The sequence below is a fragment of the Stenella coeruleoalba genome (assembly GCF_951394435.1).
Source record: "Stenella coeruleoalba genome assembly, chromosome: 3".
NCBI classification, from domain to species: Eukaryota; Metazoa; Chordata; class Mammalia; order Artiodactyla; family Delphinidae; genus Stenella; species Stenella coeruleoalba.
Window position 1 is genome coordinate 52902887 of NC_137148.1, and position 22857 is coordinate 52925743.

At 41.1% G+C, this 22857-nt stretch overlaps 1 protein-coding gene across 6 annotated transcripts in view; it reads left to right on the top strand.

Annotated features, from left to right (window-relative positions):
* The window catches only part of MAST4 (microtubule associated serine/threonine kinase family member 4), a gene marked incomplete at its 5' end in the record, with an annotated part of 568435 nt that overhangs the window by 156704 nt on the left and 388874 nt on the right, over positions 1-22857 (top strand). For all 6 annotated transcript variants that reach the window (XM_079916426.1, XM_079916429.1, XM_079916428.1 and 3 more), the window contains one exon: positions 15428-15581. In XM_079916426.1, the coding sequence (XP_079772552.1) occupies positions 15428-15581 (154 nt within the window). The remainder of the gene's footprint in view (positions 1-15427; positions 15582-22857) is intronic.

Here is a 22857-nt window from a genome sequence, read left to right on the forward strand (position 1 = left end):
CCCAGACAGCACCTGGCACACAGTAGATGCTCATAGTAGATGCTCATAGGAGAAATCGGGCACTGGCAAACTTGTTCAGTTAAGGGGGCCAGATAGTAAGTATTTTGGGCTTCATGAGCCATATGGTCTCTGGGACAACTGATCAGCCCTGCTGATGTGGGCAGAGCGTGGATGGTATGTAAACGAATGGGTACGGCTGTGGTCCAGTCAATTTGTATTTGTCGTGTGGGCTGCAGTTAGCTGATCCCTGCAACATCAAGGAGTGGTGAACGTCAGGAATGAACATTCAGTGGCTGTGGTGGGCTTGGGCTTGGTGGCAATGGGGCCTCTCAGCAGTAGGGGATGACCATGACCATTACAGGAACTGGAGGACAAAGAAAACCCATAGCCCTGATGGTGAGGCAGTCTGGCTTCTGGTAGCTGTGATGATACAAATGGATGGGGATGGTGTACTTCACCAGCCAGACCAGTCCAATGGGCATGGCCTTGTAGAAGAGAGCTATGCTTTCACATTTTATGAACTGGTGTTTGTTAATCTTTGAATAAACATTTAAATGGCCGAGGAATTCATTGTTTAAAATCCCCATATAAGGAGAAGGAAAGTAATCTATCTACCTTTAAGTTTTATATACGAGAACCCTAGATTTATTAAAAGGAAGACTATATGCACAGCGTGCAGTGTTCTGTTCTTGGCTGATTTCAAGCTCAAACTTGAAACTTTCCCTAATTTAGCACGTCTCTTGATTCCAGCCTTTAGATCCACAGGCAAGTCTCAGGCAAGAGTGGAAAAATAAAGACCTGGGGCATGGGAGCCAGAGCTGGGTCAGATGCTGACTGCTGAATTGCTCTCTGGGTCCACCTGCTCAAGTCTGTTTCAGACATGGTCAGATGTCAGTGTGTTCATGCTTTCCGAAGGTAGGGACTGATGGGCTCTCTACCTTGTTTATTGGGTCGGTTTTGTTTTTGATCTTTAGTGGCAGGGAAACAAAATTGTTTCTTCTTATTGGCTAAAGTAAGTATATATTTTCTTTAAAGATAGATTTTATTCATTTTTTAAGATTTTTGTTTACTTATTTTTGGCTGTGTTGGGTCTTCGTTGCTGCACACGGGCTTTCTCTAGTTGCGGTGAGCGGGGGCCACTCTTTGTTGCGGTGCATAGGCGTCTCATTGTGGTGGCTTCTCTTGTTGTGGAGCACGGGCTGTAGGTGAGCGGCTTCAGTAGTTGTGGCTCGCGGGCTCTAGAGTGCAGGCTCAGTAGTTGTGGCGCATGGGCTTAGTTGCTGCATGGCATGTGGGATCTTCCTGGACCAGGGCTCGAACCCGTGTCCCCTGCATTGGCAGGTGGATTCTTAACCGCTGCGCCACCAGGGAAGCCCTAAAGTAAGTATATTTTTAATAGTAGTTTTAGAATTCTTGTTTATAGACATGATTAAAAAAAGATGAAAGAACTCTCAGTCCTCTTCAACTCTTCTTGTTGCTGTGTTGGTCTTATTTACGCAACTCTATCCAATCCTTGGGGGCTGATTTGAGAACTCAAGGGATTCTTGACCATGAATTATCTTCTGTCTGTTTTTACTACACTGTGGCTTCTGTTGAATACTTCTTTTAGCAGAGCTATGAACCTGTTCCCAAAGGCAAGATCTTTTCCTCGCCTGATTTCAGCTGGTTGTTGGGAATGTCTTGATTTGTCCTTCACTCCTGGAACCTGGAGAAGAGTTTTCTTCCCAGCAAGTGTGGGGTTGGGGGGTCTGAACAGAGAGCTCCTGTTTGGAGCCAGACCCTTTTGTAGAGAATAGATAAAAATATGTGAGTTCCCAGTAATGGTTGGTCAGCCAATCAGACTTTTCAAGGACATCAGTAATCAGAAGATCAAAGTGATCAAGTTACTCATGCACTCATGACCCGAGTGAATAGTAGACTATGAAGTTGACGGATTCCTTTCTGAGAGTCTATCAAGCTATTCATTGCTCCTTCTTTCTCCTTTTTCTTCTGTCTCCCTCATTACATTTCCTACCCTCTCCCTTCCTCCTCTTACATGTCTTTCTGAGTCATTTTCTCCTTCCTACGTTTCTCTAGTTCATGTTCCCCTGGGGGCCTGGTAGGTTAGACCTGGCCTACTCTTGGGGGCTGGGAGTCCACGTGGTGGATGACGACTTGGGATTAAGCCCTGGGATGGTGTGACCAGACAGAGGAGAGCTGGGCTGTTAGCACCATGACCTAAAGCTCTAAAGCAAGCCCTGAAGCCTGGCTGTGGCTCCCAGCAGAGGTGGGGCAGACTGTTCACTGGGCCGACAGGCAGGAGGCATTGAGGTCAGGCACTGTGTTGGGATCTGGTCCCCAGCAGGCTGCATTTCAGAGGCAAGAGTGAGTCAGTGCCAGACCCTGGGCACAAGGCAGCCCCCAGACCTTGAGTTCTGGGGGCCCAGGCCAGGGAGAGTAGTAGCTGAGAAGCAGAGACTCAGCCCAGGGATACAGGGTAGACAGCTGGGCGGACCCTGTTCAGGTAGAGATCCAGGAGTTAAGTGCGATTTGGTGCTGAGCCAGGGGAGCTGCTGACTGAAGGTCTTGGAATTTCTTTATTTAGAATTGTGGGCTATATTCATTTCTAAGTATTTAATGCATTTAATGTTATATAATTATTTATTTATTATGGGTTATGTTTGCTAAGAGAGAAGATTGTTAGGCTCTGTGGTGAGAGCGGGACACATCCGGAATGGAAGCATGAGGTGACACGGAGCATGGGAGCCGACAGGGCATTAGCGTCCTTGAACAGGCCTTGTTGGGTCACTTTCTCCTCTCCCCATCTCCCTCTCCTTTCTCCCTCAGTCCTTTCTTTCTCTTTCTTCTCCATTCTCTGCACACTCTCTGGTTATCTTTTCCCTCTTGAAGAAGAAATGAAGCTGATAAAAATAGTTTGCATGGGCCTGCACCACCCCCCATCCCCAGAGCCCTCCCTTGAGTTCTCTGTTTGCCAATTTCTCAGTGACTGTTTTTCCTGTCCTTCTAAAATGTTTCCATTTTAACCAGGTGAGGCCCCTGAGCTGCTGAGAGCATGTGACTCATGCTTCTTAGGAATGTTTTTCTGAAGAGAGTTTATTTTGTCTCTTGGGTCAGGGTTCGGTTTGCTACCGCTACCCATGGCAGACTTCTTCAAACAAACCTTTCTTCCTCTTAATGTAAAATCATGAAATGAATATTAATTTATATGTTTGTCCAGTTAAAGAGCTTACACGTTATTTTACAAGAAGAGCATATTTTGAAGTTTCTCCCAGACACTTGTGGAGAGTTTTTTTTTTTTTTTTTTTGTGGTACGCGGGCCTCTCCCTGTTGTGGCCTCTCCCATTGCGGAGCACAGGCTCCGGATGCGCAGGCTTAGCGGCCATGGCTCACGGGTCCAGCCGCTCCGCGTCATGTGGGACCTTCCCGGACCGGGGCACGAACCCGTGTCCCCTGCATCCGCAGGCGGACTCTCAACCACTGCGCCACCAGGGAAGCCCGAGAGTTTATTTTTAAGGTCAATAGATGTTACTGATCAGAAGTTCTAGTGCTTGATTATTTTTCTTTTATGGTTCTGGCAAAATGAAGCGGGCGAAGAGAGGAAATGGAAAGGGGAAGAGAAGAAACGTTTGAGCGTTTTCTCTTCCTAGGAACTTGCTACTGATCACTTAACTTAATCCACAAGAGTCCTGTGAGGAGGAAGTAATTTTCCTTATTTTATAGGTGAAGTTATCATTCGCCCCCTGTAAGTGGCTGAGTGCTGTCCCAGCTGTAGGCTTGCCTCACAGCCCTGCCTCCCCATCTCCCCTGTTTTCTGGTCCCCTCAGGAAATGGGATGTGATGCTCCCACTGCTCTTAGACACCCGCCATGGTGGGGCGGTTGGTGCCTGAAGAAGGACGGATGTTTAGGGTCAGACTGCGTGGCACCGATGGTGGGAGAAACTCTGCTCTTCCTCCTACACCTCCTCTCAGAGAAGGTTTAGCTGCCAATTATTCTCCATGGTTGGTTTTCATTTAGTTGAAAAAAACACTTGTCTTTCGGTGCTTATTTCGCATTTTTCATGTTCCTTCTCTTTCCTTCTCTGGAGCAACAGCAAATTGTTCCTCCTGCCGTAACACAAAATAGTTCTTCTCAGCCTCAGACCCTGTGGACTCAGGTATTTCCCCTCTACGGTACTTAGCACAGCAGCTTCTCAACAAAGAGGATTCTCTTCATACGTCCTACTTAGACCAACTTGTTTAGAAAATAATTTTTTTCTGTACCCCATTAAAGAAAAGCTTGAAAAGCCCAAGCTAGAAGGAAAATTACCAAGTGTTTACACACCACTCTGTTCCTTCAGGCACTGGCTTCAGGGTCCCCGAGAAGACCATAGTCTGTGTGAGTGAATGATAGTTAACTCCTTTCAGCGTTTCAGGCATTAAGTGACACGCATGGCTTAGCCAATACAGTAAGGACCGGAAATTAACTAGGTGCTGGACCACAGCTCTGCTCAAAGCCGCTACAATCCCTCATACCTAACTCCTTTGTTACATTTGCCATGTTGTTTCATGGTTGTGCTTTTGTGTCTGTCTCCTGCACTCTGGTAGAAGTGTCCTAAGGAAGATGACTATGTGCATTCTGTTTTTTGTCTTCAGCCCTTAGCACGATGTCTAGTTGTTAAAACAAGTCTTGGTTGATAAAGCATTTATAAACAAAACCCATAGAAAATCCTACAAGTCAATTATAATAGAGTGGTGGACACCAGCAGGACTGCAGGAGTAGGTAAGGGGAGCAAGGTAACAGATTGTAGGTCTGGAAATCTGGGTTCTGGTCAGGATTCTCGCACCAGAAACCTAGGCGGTTATCTTTGCAAACCTGGGCGATTGACTTGGCTGGGCCTCTGTCTTCTGAAAAGCAGGAAATTAGACTACAGGTGATTGGATTTTGTGATTCTGTAATTCTGACTTGAGGATTTCAGCTAAGAAGTCCTAGAAACCGCTTCTGTAGACTGCCAGTTAGGATTGAACTAGATCATTCAGATTGGTTGACACCAGAGTGTAAGACCCAGCCTTCTCTGGGGAGCCTTCTAGGACCGAGGATGAAAGAGGGAATTAAAATCAACTTTCCAGGGCTTCATGTGCTTTGCTGCTGTGAGCCCCTCTCACGGTTTGGAACAGTGGAAGGACCATGGGCTTTGGAGTTAGGAACCTTGGGCTTGATTCCTTTTGTACCTCCTGTGGAGCTGATAACTTTGGAGGGGTTAATGTTTCCCAATGTGTTTGCCCATTGGTAAAATGGGACTACTACTGCTACCTGCCTGGGGGTCCACTCTCCCCACCAGAGGGGGAAGCTGGCACAGAATGTCAAGTTTTGTGGCATCGTGGAGATTTTCCCCTCTGACTTTAAGTGCAGGGACAGTGACTGGTAAGGAGTATATTCTCTGCCTGCTGTGTTAACCGCGGTCAGAAACTTTAGTTATGTTGCTGATGGGGACATGATGGTGCCGGGGGAATTTAATGTCTTCGGATAAGTAAACGACTTCAGGCAGAGATCAGATCCCTAACTAAAGGTCAGAGACACATCTAGAATATTAAAGTGACAGGAAAATAGGTGATGTGTATGCAAAGTCAGATCAGTATATTCCCTGTGCTTCCCCAGTGTCCTTGTTTCTAAATTAAGAAGTGCTATGTTTCGAAATACTGTAATATAACATTAGCTCTGTTTTTTCATCTGCAGACAATTGAATTTAATGCTTAATGTACACATCACAATTAAACGCCTGATGTGCGGCACTTTGTCGTTGGGACTGTGATGATACAGCTGGCGGTGTGTGTGTTGGCGGGGGCATGTTCATAAGCAAAGGAATTAACTTCCTTGAAGCTGAGTTGACAGACAAAAGCGAGATTGTGGTATCAAAGTGCTAATTTACATATTTCTCTCAGGAAGGAAGAAAGAAAATCAATTCTCTTAAGAGATGAAACTAGTGGTGCAGGTCTGTTTAGGTGAATGCCACTGTAGTTTGATCTACTAATGTATGTTAGGATGTTTCTGAAACACTTTGTGTATTGCTAATTGAAGTTTGTGATTCAAAGAATTAATTACAAAACTGAAGATGGAAAATGATATTGGTATCTAGTACATCTCTTGGTTTAAATATGTTCTATTGATGTAGTTTTCAAAACATGGATGTTCATTGAGACAGTGAAATGCAATAAACGGCTAAATAGGTTGGGTAAATTAATGTGGCTCAGGAAATGGTTTGCTTAACAAATCTTGTTGACATGAACAATTCTTGCTTAGATTCTATCTGTGCTCTCCGTTTGCCCCCCACTTCTTGTTCTCAAAAGGTTTTAAGATGACCTACAGTAACACATAACTCAGCAAGATGAATAACTTAAAAATAGGTGCAGTTAGACAAAAGAAAAGCAAGTATAGAGCAGAGTTTCGTAACAGTGACATTATGGATGTTGTATGCTGGATAATTCTTTGCTGCTGGGGGCTGTCCTGGGCTTTGTAGAATATTTAGTAGCACTCTTGGTCTCTAGCCACTAGATCCCAGCACATGCCCTGCCCCCTTTATGTTGGACAAACCAAAAATGGTTCCAGACATTGCCAAACGTCCCCCAGGCAACAAGATTACCACTACTTGAGACCACTGTAACAATATACCGTAGAGGGGGTGCCTTATAAGCACAGTTTATCTCTCATAGTTCTGGAGGCTGGGAAGTCCAAGATCAAGCCGTTGGCAGATACAGTGTCTGGTGAGAGCCTGTTTCCTGGTTCATAGCCAGATTTTTTTCTAGCTATGTTCTCACGTGGTGGAAGGGGCAAAGGAGCTCTATGGGATTTCCCATTCATGACGACTCTGCCGTCATGACCTAATCACCTCCCAGAGGTCTTACCTCCAAATACCATCATTTTGGGGGGTTAAGGATCAACATATAAATTTGCGGTGGGGACACAAACATTCAGTCTAGCAGAGGGTAAGGTGAAATCCAGTGAGGTTACTGCAGGTTACAACCAGATCCATGAAGTCTTGATGGAGACTGGACAGGCCACACTTGCTGGTGATGGACTGCAAGCTTTGTCCTATGATTTCAAGTGGCTGAATTAGAGGAACATGATTAGTTATATGGTTCATGGGCTTCCCAGGATAAAAGAAGACCATAACCCAGCAGAAGCAGAGCTGTTTCTAGTGCAGAGAACTGACAGCATTTTCTCCAGGTTTCTGTCTCTCCAGCTGGAATGAACCTCCTAGTGGACAAGGATTTTTGTCTGTTCTGTCCACTGTTGTGCCCAGAATACCTGGTTCCCAGCTGCTTAATATTTGTATAGAGATGAGTCTTGACAAGGAGGATACTGTTCAATATAGGCCCTTATGTTTATGGAAGAGTGGCAGGACTTATAGAGGGCTACTTCTTACAATATCATTAAATGGAAACATGCATTCTGGGTGGCATAGTCCAATATGAATGTCAGCAAATTCAGTTCAATGGGCCCCAGTAAAATATGGTCCAAGATTGTAGCTCTCTCGATGTCTGATTCGATCTATAGTAAGATCTTAGGATGCTGGGGGAAGGGAGATTGTATATTCTTCAGGCAGTGGTGAGAATGTTAAATATTTTCTCTCTATTCTTTGAGTCAACAGGCTAAGGCAAGGGGAGACTTGAGCTGTGATGACAGTTACCATCAACATTATTACTTAGTGCTTGTATGTGCCAAGCCCTGTGTCAGGCCCTTTTCATCCATCCTCCCTCTGCGTCCTCACCACCGCTGAGGCCCATACTTCCGAGAGAGGAGTTAAGTAGCATGACAGTGGGATTCTGTGCCTGAGAATTCACATTGGGAGTAGGCCCCTCACCTCATGCATGCTGAGAACCCCATGATCAAGACCCAGGAGTCTGTGCTCTAGAGCACAGCACAAGAATGACAACCTGAAATAATTTTATTTATTTATTTATTTTTATGTTTTAGTTATTTCTTGTCTTGGCCTGAAATAATTTTAAAGCAGTTCATTCAAACCAAGTTCTCATTTGAGCCATAAAGAAAAAAAAAAAAAAGACAGCTCAGTAAAACTATAATCAGTTTAATTTCCTTGCAAACCATTTATGATGAAGTACACATACAGAGATGTTTCCGAATGAAGTAACTTCTACATGGGGATGTTAATAGCCACCACAGCTAATATTTATTGCACACATACTGTATTCTATGTATTGTTTTAAGCGCATATGTGAATTCTTTTAAACTTCACAGCCACCTCAAGAGATAGGTAGTATTCTTACTGACATTTTGCAGATGAGGAAACAGGCATAGAAAGAGTTAAATGTCCTAATTAGATAGGAAGTGTTGGCATTCCTGGCCACTGAGGAATTAGTATGAAAACAATAATGACTGTCTTAACTATAGAACCCTATCAAATTTCAAAATGTTGTTTATAGGACTTGGTTTAAATGTAAATGTAATCCAATTTTGCAATAAACTCATTTCAGGTTGCCAATTTGATTCCTTTCTGGATGGAGGCAATAGAGCAATTCATTAAGATTACAAGCATAGTCTATGCAGTGTTACAATTCTTCATTTATTTTCATATCTTTGGTTTCTTAGAATATTTAAAATCAAGAAACAGAATAAGTGAACAGTGTCTTCATAACCCTAAGTTACTAGTCAATCTCTTTCTCTCTCTTTCTTAGCATAAAAAAGACTTTACTGTCAGACCCTATTATGTATGAGGTGATCCCTCTGAACTAATGAACTTTGGCCTTAGGGCACATGCATTCCGGATGGGTCTTTAAAATGCAGGTGCCACATCTTGGGAATGAATAAGGAATTACTGAAAGGAGGAGCTGGTAGACACAGTGATTATGCTACTTAGGATAGATTTAAAAGGTCGAAAAATTCATTATTTAGGAATCACCTTCAGAGGTAGCAGTGTTCGAAAATTAGCATATTAGTTTGTATATAGAAAAGATTCTTTGAAAAGATGCCATTTGCTCTAACCTAAGGGCCTTTTTCATATATGAAGTGTTCAACTTTGTCAAAATGCTAGACTCCCTTTAGCATTTTTACCTTGAGTAACATTTAATATTATAAGTTGATCCTGTTTTTTTCCAGTAATCAGAAACCTTTGTTGCGTATGTTTTTTTTATTTTTTGTTTAATCTAAATACCAGAGATTTGCAATTTGTTCTCTCAACAAATATTTATAAGGTGCCTTTTAAGTAGAGCAATGGACAAATGGTGGACGAAACAGAGTAGTATGTAATTTCATGTAACTTACATTCTAGTGGGAGAAGAAGGACAATAAACAAATATAAAAGGTCTAACATGTTTGTAGTGATAGATGCTAAGGAGAAAAATTGAAAAGGGAAAAAAGTGACGGGCCTACCCTTTGTAACCAAGCAGGACCCTATGGGACCTTCCCAAGACAGAATTGTCCCCCATATCCTCTGCGTTAGCTCCTCTCTGAAGTACCTAGATGGTAGTATCTGATGTATATTTCCTGAGTTTTTCAGATGCTAAAACCACCACTAAATGGAAGAAATTAACTGCTTGATGATCATGAGCTCCTAGGCCCCCAGACCTTCTGGCACCTAAGGGTTGATTACCATCAACCAATCAGAGAATTGTGCATGGGCTGATGACAAACCCTGGGATACCCCTCCCTCACCTTGCCTTTAAAAATGCTTTGCTGAAACCCTTCAGGGAGTTTGGGTTTTTTGAGCATGAGCCACCCATTTTCCTTGCTTGGCCGTGCAGTAAACCTTTCTCTGCTCCAAATGCCAATGTTTCCGTTTCTTTGACTTCACTGTACATGGGGCACACAAACTTGTGTTCAGTAACACTTTTACGTAGGGCCATTAGAGAAACCGCCCCCCCCCCCCGCCCCCGAAAGAGTAACCTTTTAATAGAGACCTTTAGGATGGTGGAAACATGGTAGCTAATATCTGGAGTGTATCCCAGGTAGAGGAAGTAATCAGTGTTAAGGTTCTGGGTGGTGGGGAGATGCCTGGGGCTTTTGAGGTCAGGCAACAGACAGAAGTGGAGTGAGTGGAGTAGTAGGAGCTGGGTTCAGAGGAATGGGGGTAGAGGTGGTAGGACCTTGTAGGGCATTGTCAAGACTTTGGATTTTGTTCTGGGTGAAGGGGAGGTCATGGGAGGACTCCAAGCAGAGGAAGTCATGGGAGGACTCCAAGCAGAGGATCGTAAGCCTCTGGCTTATGTTTTAGAAGGGTCACTGACTGCTGTGCTGAGAAGTAGGATGGAAGCAAAGAGATCTCTTGGGGAGGCTATTTCAAGAGAGATCTGGAAGGCAGAGACCGGAGTGGTAGCAGTAAAAGTGGTGAAGTGATTGGGTTCTGGATATATTTTAGAGGTTGAGTTAGGGGATTTGCTGATCAGCTATAGAATAAGAAAGAGAAGTTTAGAATAAGTGTAAGGTTTGTGACTTGAGAAGCTAGACAGAAGGAGTTGCCATTTACTGAAGTTGGAAAAATCTCTTTAGTTTCCAAATAACAATGGTTATGTGAACATGTAAATGAGAGAACTTGTGTGCTTGGGCAGGAAATTGTCTGGAGACCAGGCTGGAGAAAGCTGTCAGTTAAGAAGACTGCAAGTTCAGTGTTCATCGAAAGGTATAATATGCCTTTTTAGAAAGAGATGGATGAAACTGTGGGATATAGCCGTAGAAGAAACACATGGTCCATGTTTGGAGACAGTGGTAGTGGTTGTGGTGGTGATGGCAGAGACACTAAACAGAATAAGACCCAGTCTTGTAAATGATTTGGCTTTAATTCATATTAACTGATGGCAGAAGCCACAGTGTAATTGTGGTGGACTCTTCTGTTTTACTCATCCTGATAGTTGTAAAACAGCAAACAATGGTTGGCGATGATCAATATAGAAGATAGATATAGATTTCTGGTGATGAGCATTTCTGTAGGACTGGTAATTTTGGAAACTTTTCCCCACGTCTGGATCAGACTTACAGTAGTTGTGTACACCGTTTGTTCTCTAGGACGCTTACATGTTTCCTGTGATAAACTGCTAGCAAAATTATTACTGAAATGCAAATCAAAACTACAATGAGGTATCATCTCATACCAGTCAGAATGGCCATCATCAAAAGGTCTATAAATAATAAATGCTGTAGGGGGAGTGGAGGAAAGGGAACCCTCCTACACTGTAGGTGGGAATGTAAGTCAGTGTAGCCACTATAGAGAACAGTATGGAGGTTCCTTAAAAAACAGAAATAGAGTTATCATGATCCAGCAGTCCCACTCCTGGGCATATATACGGAAAAGACAAAAACTCTAATTTGAAAAGATACACGCACCCCAGTGTCCACAGCAGCACTATTTACAATAGCCGAGACGTGGAAGCAACCTAAGTGTCCATTGACGGATGAATGGATAAAGAAGATGTGGTACATGTATACAATGGAATAGTGTTACTCAGCCATAAAAAAGAATGAAATAATGCCATGGATGGACCTAGAGATTATCATACTAAGTGAAGTAAGTCAGTCAGATAAAGGCAGTTATCATATGATATCAATTATATATGGAATCTAAAAAATGATACAAATGAAGTTACTTACAAAACAGAAACAGACTCACTGACATAGAAAACAAACTTACCAAAGGGGAAAGGAGGTAAGAGGGATAAATTAGGAATTTGGGATTAACAAATACATCCTACTATATATAAAATAGGTAAACAACAAGGACATACTGTATAGCACAGGGAACTATATTCAATATCTTGCAATAATGTAATGGGACAGAATCTGATAAAGATTGTGTGTATATATACATATACGTGTGTGTATATATGTATGTGTATGTGTTTAACTGAATCACTTTGTTATACCTGAAACATTGTAAATTAACTATACTTCAATTAAAAAAAAAAAAAACTGCTAGCAAGAGAGGTTGCTTACCTGTAAGAGTTAAGTTTGGTCCCTGTCTGTCTGACTTCCAAATTCAGTAATATGCAAATGCACCTTAACTGTTTTGTGGCCATTGGAACTAAAAGCGGTTAAGAAAACTAAAGGTAGGTAGTTTTGAGGAAAGCTAGTCTACCACAAATCAATGCTTGCCATCAGTGAATGAAGTACAGAGAATGTGTTTCAGTCCAGGATACTTTGTGGCTAGCGGTGTGCTAGGTGAGTATGTGACAAGGGAGTAGGATCTGGCTCTCCAGGAGTTCACTGACTGCTTGGTGAGGGAAATTAGAAGTATTCAGAGCAAGTAGGACAAATGCAGGCTTAGATGTCCTTGAACATGAGTGAAAGTTGTAAAGACAACCTCTGTCTTTAGTTGAATTCCTTGTAGTGTGGAGACTTTGGAAGTTTGGAAAGCTTGGAAAACATTAAACTGAAATCATTCAGAGGGCAGTGTCCAAAGTGATATGTTGACTGTCTGCCTTAAGCTCCAGGGTCTGATGAAATGTTTTAAAGGGATCATGAGTGTTTGAATCAGGACAAAAAATGAAAAATAAATTGCAAGGCTGTAGTGGACCATTTTGAGAAGCTCTGACTAACTGTAGAAAGAAAAGTAGAGCGACTGACAACACAGCAAATTTGGAAAAATGATATATTTAGAGAGAGCGCTGTTGAGAGTGTGATTTTGATGTGAGGAAGAAAATGGGATCCTGGAACATGGCGCAGTGCTTATGGGTTTTTCTGCTTATATTGTGTTGGGAACATTTGCAGCCCTCACAGTTCACTGCCTCGATTTTGCCAGATTTAAAATAATACTCCTCTCTTGGGGTTGTGATTCTGATTAAAAAACTCTGGCTTATGGACTAATAGCTCATGACTCTATATGTGATGACATGGATTTTCTTTTTTATTTGCCTACACTTTCTCCTTGACTTCCTTCTCTTTCTTCTACACTTGTTTCAGGTCTTTTATGGCTTTGTTGGAAATATGTAAGGAAATCACATAATTCCTCCTTAGGAATTATCTTCTTTCCTCTGCTTACTTTTTTCACCCTCTGTTAATTAGCAATACAACAAACTTCCCCAGAGAAATTAATTATAATTCCACAAGCTGAAAAATTTAACTTCGGGTGAAAAATAAGTAGCAGAAGTTGGTGAACCTTAAACAATAAATGTTTGTATTTAATGCAGCTGCCACTAGTAATTAAGAGAAAATGACTAACTGAAATGGACCCTAACTCACTTGGTTATTCTGAGGGGTTCTTGGTGCACTTATGCGAGTAGCAGCGATTATGGGGCATTTTGTTGAATGTCTATGACACATTGCCACCTTGTGGCTGCATGTTTTTCTTTCGCTGTAAAAGCAAATTTTTAATATTAAGTCCACATATTTTATTTTTTCCCTAGTATTTATACTTCCCTTGATAACAGAAGATTTGAGACATCTTAGAAGAATACATTTAATACAGGGCAGGAGAATTTAAGACAGTGCCCTTGTTATTTGAAGAGGCAGGCCAAAGTATTGAGGGGTAAAAATCCACAATGTCTGCAACTAACTCTCACTATAGGGGTGGTAGGGCAAAGAGAAAGTGGGGGGGGGAGAGGGAGGGAGGGAGAGAGGGAGAAGGAGTAAAAGTCATGGGCGGAAGTTAACAATTCACCACTGGTCAAGGGAACATGGTTTTTATTATACTAATCTTACAACTTTTCTGTTGTTTCACATTTCCTTAAAATTTCCCCAAAATATTGGCAGAAAAAAAAGAAAAAAAAAAACGGGGGTAAGGGCATAAAATAGAGCTAAGAAGGAGGCAAAATTAACCTCTGCGTTGTGTAATGGACTGACTGCATTTGGACCCCTGGCTGGGTTCTGCGTTTTCTAGTAGCTGATGTGTTACTGTCCAAGGTGCCCTTGCTACATTTCATTGTCTGTAAGGTTTAAGGGCAAAGTGTCTAACACTAGACAGAAATTCGCTCTTGGAGGCCGTTCTAAGTAGGACACTGATGTAATGAACAGCAGCCCTAACAAATACTTCCAAAAGTACAATCTGCAATTCCTTTTCCCTGCTGATCAGGGTAGATCCTGGAGTGGATGCGCCTCTAGTTTGTTGAGGACCTCTCACTAAACTACTAAGTGGCAATGAAATACAGTAAAATACTGACTGGCAATGAATTTCAGATGGTACTGATTGACAAGTGCTTGAAATCCAGCTGTTCTGTGTTACTAATGAATACAGCTGAGCTTGGGGGAGAGTTGACATCATGTAACAGCTGAGTGAGCGTAGTCTATTCCATTTCAACTGGCTTGAGAGGAGTTACTCATAGGCAAGGTCAGATTTCTTTTTGTGCCATGGTTTTGAATATGCTGCATGGCATAGACAGACACATAGATGACTTCATCCATGAATTTCCTTTTCCTGTAAATGCACCCATGAGAGTCTTAATCTGAAAAAATTCTGACAGGTATAAGCAGATGACCTTCTTCCTACCCAGGAAGACAAAACAAATCTCAGTGAAGCATCCCTAAAAATGCCTGGCTTTGAGCAGTGTTACCCAACTCTTGTTTGTTTTTAAATTTCTATGAAGCTGGCTCTCTTCTGTGGCAGTTGGAATATCCATGAATATTTTTTGTACTTCATTTTTATTCTTAATAACTATCTGGGTATATGCATGTGCACATTAATATTTTTGTCTTTAATAACTATCTAGACACATATACATGCATATACACCTACCTGAAGGAGAACATTTTAAAACATAGGGCCCTATTCAGGTATGAGAGGTTTTCTTCTGAAAGCAGGACAGATCTTGAAATAAGTGTTGTGACACAAGGGATTCTTTTGTAGAAAGCTGTCTTTTGAAGTGACTTTGGTTTCTATGACTCTTGTGACAGGTTTTCCTTTAAAAAGCTATGAAGTGGTATCAGGACATATTAATTTCCATTAAGGGCTGTGGTGCCTAGAAAGTTCCCTTCCCTACGTATATTTGTGAGCACCGAAAGCTTGTGAATTTTCTTTTGTGAACAACTAAAGTGATCTATGGCTTCCCTGTAGAATCTATAGAGCGATATTCTTCTTTTTTTTTAGGATCATGGCCCACAGAAAGACATATTTTACATAATGACTCTGGATACACACACATACATGTGTAACTTAACCATTTCATGAAATGATTCTTTTCCTTCCTTCATTGGACTCTGATAATTTCTGTTCTGCTGGTCACCATCTACTAAACTTGATTTCATGATCCACTGATACGCCATGACCCACTAATGCGCTTGAAAAACACAGCAGTGGAGGTTTTGCAGCAAGCCAGATACTCTTTCAGATGGAAGGCCCAACAGTGGAACCCTGAAGTCTCTATACCAGCCAAATTCAAAACAGTGTTAGGAGAGAGGGATTTAGAGAAGGAAAAGAGGGAAGAAAGTATGCCTGGTGGGGAGGGGTGTGGTGTCTTTCCTTCTGGTTGAGAGCATCCCCAGGAAGTGATGTCGCTGTCCTTCTCTCTGCAGCTTGACCACATACTATCCCCTCCGCCCATGCCATTTCGGAAATGCAGCAACCCAGACGTGGCTTCCGGCCCTGGAAAGTCGCTGAAGTTTAAAAGACAGCTGAGTGAGGATGGAAGACAGCTGCGGCGGGGAAGCCTGGGGGGTGCTCTGACTGGTGAGTCGCATGGGTGACTTGTTTAAGAGAGGGGGTTACATTTATACAGTACAGTTGGCCCTCTGTATCCATGGGTTCCACATCCACAGATTCAACCAGCTACAGATGGAAAATATTAAAAAAAAAAAAAAAATTCCAGAAAGTTCCCTAAAGCAAAACTTGAATTTGCCCTCTGCTGGCAGCTATCTACACAGCATTTATGTTGTATTATGAGTAATCTAAAGATGACTTAAAGTATCCGGGAGTACATGCATAGTTGATAAACAAATACGGTGCCATTTTATATAAGGGACTTGAACATCTGTGAGAGTCCTGAAACCAATCCCCGTGGATAGGTGGGGACAACTGTAGTGTGTCCCCAATGACAGTGGAGTTCCCTGTGTGAAAATCAGCCCCTTAGAATGTACCTGCCCCTCCACAGACCATTTGGTACAACCTAATCCAATTCAGAGAGCCATTAAATTGAGGATTATATTAGTAAACTTTACTGAAGTATAATTTACATAAAATAAAACGTATCCATTCTAAGTGTACCTGTGGATGGGTTTTAGCGAATTTACACCCCAGTGTAATTACCACCAAAGTCAAGATATAACATGTTCCCTTGCCCCTTCTTTGGGCCCAGGCAACCCCAGAGCTGCTGTTCGTCACTATAGATTAGATTTATCTTAAGAATTTTATACTAATCGAATCATACATTGCATGCTTTTTTTGTGTCTGGCTTCTTTCGCTCAGTTTGTTTTTAAGATGCATCTGTGTTGTTAGGTGTATCCGTAGTGTATGTTGAACCTCATAAGAAACCGCCAAACTGTTTCCAAAGTGGTACCATTTTACATTCCCACCAGCAACAGGTGAATGAACTAATTGCTCTGCATCCTTGGCCATCTGTGGTATTGCCAGTTTTTTTTTAATTCTAGCCATTTAAATGGGTTAGTAGTCGTATCACTTTCTGTTTTTAATTTGTATTTTCTTGATGACTCAATGATGTCAAACATCTTTTCATGTGCTCATTGGACATTCATATTTCTCCTTTTGTGAAGTGCTTGTTTAAATTTTTCACCCATTTTTAAATTGTGTTGTTAAAATTTAATTAATCAAAAAATTAAAATCTAGAAAATCTACAGATAACTTTTATTGGCTTGAAAGATAACCAAATTAAAATAACTTAAAGCATGTTTTTTAAAAAAAGATTTCCCATATAAATTTTCATGTTATTAAACTTAATTGTAAATCACTAAAGGTTAGATTTCTATTTTTTCATTCTAAGAGCTTTTTCCTCTAAATATTTTAAAGAAACTTTATTGTTTTTTAACAATAAAGTTCTCTCTTGTCTGCCAGTTCATAAATGACCTGGAAAACAAGTTGAGTTCTTCATTTTTTTGGAGAATTACGGATTTTGACTTTTTGGAGATGAAATTTCTGGGAGCAGAAATGCTTCTGTACCATGATCAGCACAGAGTCTAGAACATGTGACCCACTGTGGCACACTGCTGAGGTGTAGGGTGAAGCTGACTTTCCCCCTGAAGCCAAGGGGAAAAAATTCATCAAAAAATTGCTGCACTTCATTAAAATTAGGGCAAATGTTCACACTTGAGTTTTACTGATGTTCTTTTAATGCTTGTTAGGACATTTTTCTTTGCTTTCATTTCTATAAATGCAGAATATTTGCATTTTTAAGTAGGAGATCCTAAAGATTTAGTCTAACCCTTAGTTTTTTAGCAGGGGAGATTAAACCTTAACGGTTAAAAGGCTCACCCCTTACTTACTAATTTCACTTAGGGAATTTACTTACTTTGGTTAAACTATTTTTGACCAATAGGTGGGGGGGAGTAATGGTTGCTCCAATTTTTGCTAAATCAGTTTACTTAAAACTTTAAAATAATGCAAAGGTATAGCTCTTGATGCAGATATATGACCAGAAACATGAAATTTGGCCTTTACCTTTAAAAAAAAAAAAAAAAAGCTGAACTTGATTCCCATTTCAAAATCTCAACAGCTCTAGCAATTCTAGCTAACCTTTTGCAATTTAGCTTGATATAAAATTATTTTAGTTAATTAATTTTTGGTCAGATAATTTTCAAAAATGTTTAATAGTCCTTAGGAGAGCTTTTTAAAAAAATCTCTTGAACATCAGCCTGTTTTAAAAAACAGTAGCTTGAAAGTGATTTTGGAATATGAAGAAAACAATCTTAGTTGGTCTTCTACATAGCTTAGCTGAGGATTTAATGAAGTAACACATACAAAGCAGTTAGCCCAGTAATGGTGGCTATGCGTATTGGTGCATAACAAATTGAATTTAGGATATTTGCAGTTTATGGGTAACTTGGTCTTGTGAACATCAATTTGAAACCCTTATCAATTGAGTTTCTGCTTTGTGTCAGGCACTGTGCTAGTATCAGGTATTAGAGCAGAGAGAAGAAAGCATCATTTCTGATCATTAAGAAACATGGTTTCCACTAGTTTTAGGCAACTGTAAATAATCACATATGATCTTCCCTTGGAATAGACCTTGTTGCTAAACTTATGTCAAACTGCTTTTGACATCATAAGTTTGTGCCTGATAGTTTCTGTAACTTAAAGACCAGCCGCCTTCCTATTGTTTGACTTTGTTTTATTCCAAGGTTTGTTTTCCTTTAGCAGTTTTCTACTGTTTTCTTTGAAACAAAGACTATGTGAAGGCTTAATTTATATTTTGAAAATTTTGCCACCCAATTAGCCTTTATAAGTTTCACTAAACTCTTAGGTCTTTGAGAGGAAGGTCTGTGACCTTTTCATCTATTCATCCCTAATGACAGCCGACACGAAGACTTTACTATGTGGCAGGCACAGCTTTTAGGGAATTACATTTATTGACTTATTTAATCCTTACAACATCTCTGTGCACTTAGGAGGGAGGCACTCTTATACCCATTTTACAGATGAGAACACTGAGGCACAGACAGGTTGAGTAAATTGCACAAGATCGCGATGCTCAGAAACAGCAGAGCCAAGATTTGAACCCAGGTGTTGTGGCTCCACAGTCTGTACTTGTGGCCACTACACTGTGCCTAGCACAGCTGGTACCCAATAGGTTTTCAATATATTCCAGCAGGATTAGTTCGAGTAATTTTTTTTTCCAATTAATTGGAAAATTTGTGCTCAGTTAATATCTGGGGCTGACTCAATCTGTATGGATCCTGGTCCATTAATTACAAAAGTAAATTAAAACTAGACAATTAAGACATAGTAAAAACTTTAAAATTTACATATTTCTTAATCCAGCCATTCTGTTCCTCAGATTTCATCACAAGGAAATAGTCGTGAATATGTGTAGAGAATTAACTTTAGTTATGTTTAGAGCAGCACCACTTATAATAATTAAAATCGCATATTATCTAAAATCTAGATATCTGGCAAAAGAATACTGGTGAAACAATATGTTATACACATAAAGTGGAAAACAATTATAAACATTAAATCATGTTGTGAAAAAATACATTTTAACATTGAAAACTCACAATATATTTTTAATGTGAAATCTCATTGTTGAATGGACTCATCTTTTCATAGGACTTAATATAATTGTAATTAAATAATTATATATTTAACGAGAGGAAGGAAAACAATTCCTGTCTACTAAAGAGTTTTCTCAAACTGGGATTATGGTTGACTTGGTCCCCTTTATAATTGAGCAAGTGAAGGTTGCTACATGGCCCTTTTTATACCCTGCAATTCAATCCATGAGTTACTTTTGCCCCTGAGTTTTTTTGTGGTATTAGGTGGTGTACCAGTTGACAACAATAATACTACATAACCACAAAGTTTCACTTTCAGACAACAATACATATTCCCTTTTTTCTCCTGTGGCTGCAGGTCACCTGGGTTTTGGGTTATTTAGCCTGGGCTCTGCTGTGATTGGTTTTAGGATGCAGTCTGGGTCTAGATCTGCTCCATGTGTCTCTCCTCTTCCTTGAGCCAGAAGCTACCCAAGGTATTATGTTCTCCTGGTAAGAGACAGGAGCAAGCGTGTGCATGTCCACCTGCACAGGCAGGTTTCAAGCCTCTGCTGGCACCATGTCTGCTAACTTTCCAGTGGCCAAAGCAGGTCACATGGCCAAGCCCAGCATCAACGGGCAGAGGCATGCTCCACCCACCATAATACCTTGGCAAAGATGCAGATCTGTAACACTTCCGGGGGGAAGCAAAGAATTGGCACCAATAATTCAGTCTGACATAGTTAGCTTTCGTCTCTCTTTAAAAACAGTCTTATAGAGTGAAAATATTTACATTTACCAATTTTTCAATTAAGAAAGTAATATGGAGCTTCCCTGGTGGCGCAGTGGTTGAGAGTCCGCCTGCCGATGCAGGGGACACGGGTTCGTGCCCCAGCCCGGGAAGATCCCACATACCGTGGAGTGGCTGGGCCCGTGAGCCATGGCTGCTGGGCCTGCACGTCCGGAGCCTGTGCTCCGCAACAGGAGAGGCCACAACAGTGAGAGGCCCGTGTACCGCAAAAAAAAAAAAAAAGAAAAGAAAATAATATGTGTTCAATGTGGACAGTTCAGAAAATACAGAGCACCATAAAGGAAAAAGCTGTAAGCCCATAATTCTACCATGCAGAAACCCTTGATGGAACTTTTGACATTTTCTTCCTCAACTAAAATTGTGAATGACTAAGAGGATTAGATCAGAGGAAAAAACAACCAGTACCTTTTACGCAGGGCTGGCATTTAAACAACAGATCTAGTCTTCACCATGCCCATCCCTGCCTGGATTTTTTTTTTTTTTCTTTTTTGAAGCTGATGATGTTTTATATCTTCATGGCCTGCAGTTTGCTAAATAGGCTCCCAGAAGCATCGTGTAAACATTGACTGAGGTTTGGAGCCCCCTGATGAGAAATAGAAGCATTATTCAAATCATACGGATTCTTAAATCTAGGCCTAAGTGGTAATGTGCCTGACGGTTCACAGCAAGGAAGCTGCAGAATGAAGGGCAGAACCTCAGGATCTTGACTCCTGGCTTCTTGATATGCAAATGATTGCCCTAGGAGATATGGGGATATATGTATATGTATAGCTGATTCACTTTGCTATAAAGCAGAAACTAACACACCATTGTAAAGCAATTATACTCCAATAAAGATGTTAAAAAAGAAAATGATTGCGCTGAATCCTACTCCTGCATTCCACAGCTGTGATGTTTGTGTGTTGTAGTCCTAACACGCAGAAAATGAAGGAAGACTTCTTTTTCTTATGCAGAGAATTGTGTTTTTCAAAACATATTTGGGTTGTTTGGAATGTAAAACAAAGAGGAATCTTTGTATGTGTGTCACTTGCACACAATAATAGGAAATCAACTTTGTAGACAGTATAAATTAGAACTTCTAAAACTGTTAGCATCGCTGTATTCTATCTGGGGGAAAAACTTGAGAGATTTTTCCTACTTGTTGGGGATAACATCTGAAAATTCAGAAAAACACATTTCAGAATGAATTTTACTTTAAGAGGGAAAGAAAGGAAAGGAAAAGAAAACATTCTTTTCTTTAAAATTAACTTGAAGGCTATTCTGTTTAAGTGCTGTGTAGAGTTTAATGGGTTTCTCATCCTAAAGGCCTCCTTAGCTTAGTAGGCAAGTCTGACAGAATTTAGATTAAAGCAAATTTACATGAAACATAACTATGTTATAGGTAGCCTTGGTATTCAGTAAATATTGCACCTGAATACTCTCGTATATGCTCTGGATTTCTTCATGTTTGTAATACCATCAAAAGAATGCCTATGTAAAAATGGTGTGTATTAGGATAATACCACGTGCTAGAGCGAGCAAACCAAAAAATTTCTGGGGCTTGACACAGTTGTCACATACTTCTAGCTCATGTAAGTGTTTTGGGTTATGAGGCAGCTCTCTCCCTCCTGGTGAGTTAGGGACCCGCATTCCTTCCACCTTCTGCTCTGGCTCTTCTTTACGGCCTCCACACTCTGCTTCCAGCTGGTAGAAGTGGACAGAGAAGAAAAACTTCCTAAAAGTCCCATCCTGGAAGAGACACACTTTATTTCCATTCGCATTTGTTTGGCAAGGTCCTCTCACATGGTCAAAGCCAAATTCAAGGCTGGTGCTACTGTTGGGGGAGTGCTAGGAAGTATGGTCCCTGCTGGACTGTGGCCTCTGAGTCCAGCTACACAAGAGGCAAGGGAAATATGGCATTTACAAAATCAGGGAAGACTGAGAAATAGGTTTTAATAAAGAAATTGGGTGTGATTAGTTTTCAGTATGTTAGGTCTGAAATGCCTGTGGGGCATGTTAAATCAGAATGTCCAGGGAGGACGGTGCAGTAACAGAAGCAAGAGGCATATTTTGAGAAGGAAAGGATTGGCTTCATCTAAGAGAATAAGATGAGGACATCTTAGGAAGTTGCCATTGGATTCAACAGTGTAAGTCACTGGAAGCCTTGAGGAGGAAGGTGCTGAAGTGTGGATGGCAGCTAGAGTGAACTGGCTTAGGAGCAAACAGTAATGAAGGACTTTGAGGTAGCTGATGTGTTGATGAGAGTGTAGATAGCTCTTCTGAGAAGTTGTACAGTTATAAGAGACTCGAGAAAACAAGTGTGAGCTGGAAGGGCATGAGGGGTCAGAGGGGACCACTGTAATGTGGGAACCAGGCAAGCATGTTTGTAAGGTGTTGAGGATGGTTCAGAAGAAAGAGATGATAACCAGAGAAGTCAAGTGCTGTGGAAGCACCTGGCAGGGTATCCGGAGCACATGTCAAATGGTTGGCCTTTGTAGGGAGAGAGGTACTTCCTTCATTGTAACAGGAGGAAGGAGGAGAAAATGGATGCAAAAGCAGGTAGTTTAGGTACATCTATACCATGAAATACTACTCAGCAATAAAAAGGAACAAACTACCAATTGTCTACTGAAAAAAAAAAAAAGCACAACCTAGAAGTTGAGAACTATGTTTTATTCGGTGGACTTGCTGAGGACTTAAACCTGGGAGGCAGCCTGTCAGATGGCTCTGAGGAACTGCTGGGAGGAGGTAAGGAAGAAGCCAGGATATTTAAGAGTTTTCGGAAACAACAACAACAAAAACAGGTAGTAGGGACATCCAAAGATTACTGTCAGTTAAAGAAAAGCACACATCTCAAGTTAATGAATTTAGCGCTTTTCTTTTCGGTGTATGGGAAGATGCAAGAGTCTGGACTCTGAAATCATCCCTTTGATATGCACCTTCACTATCTAGGGCCAGAATCCTGCTTTTCTCCACCCTGAATTCCCTCAGGGTACACAGTTGGGAGGCAGCT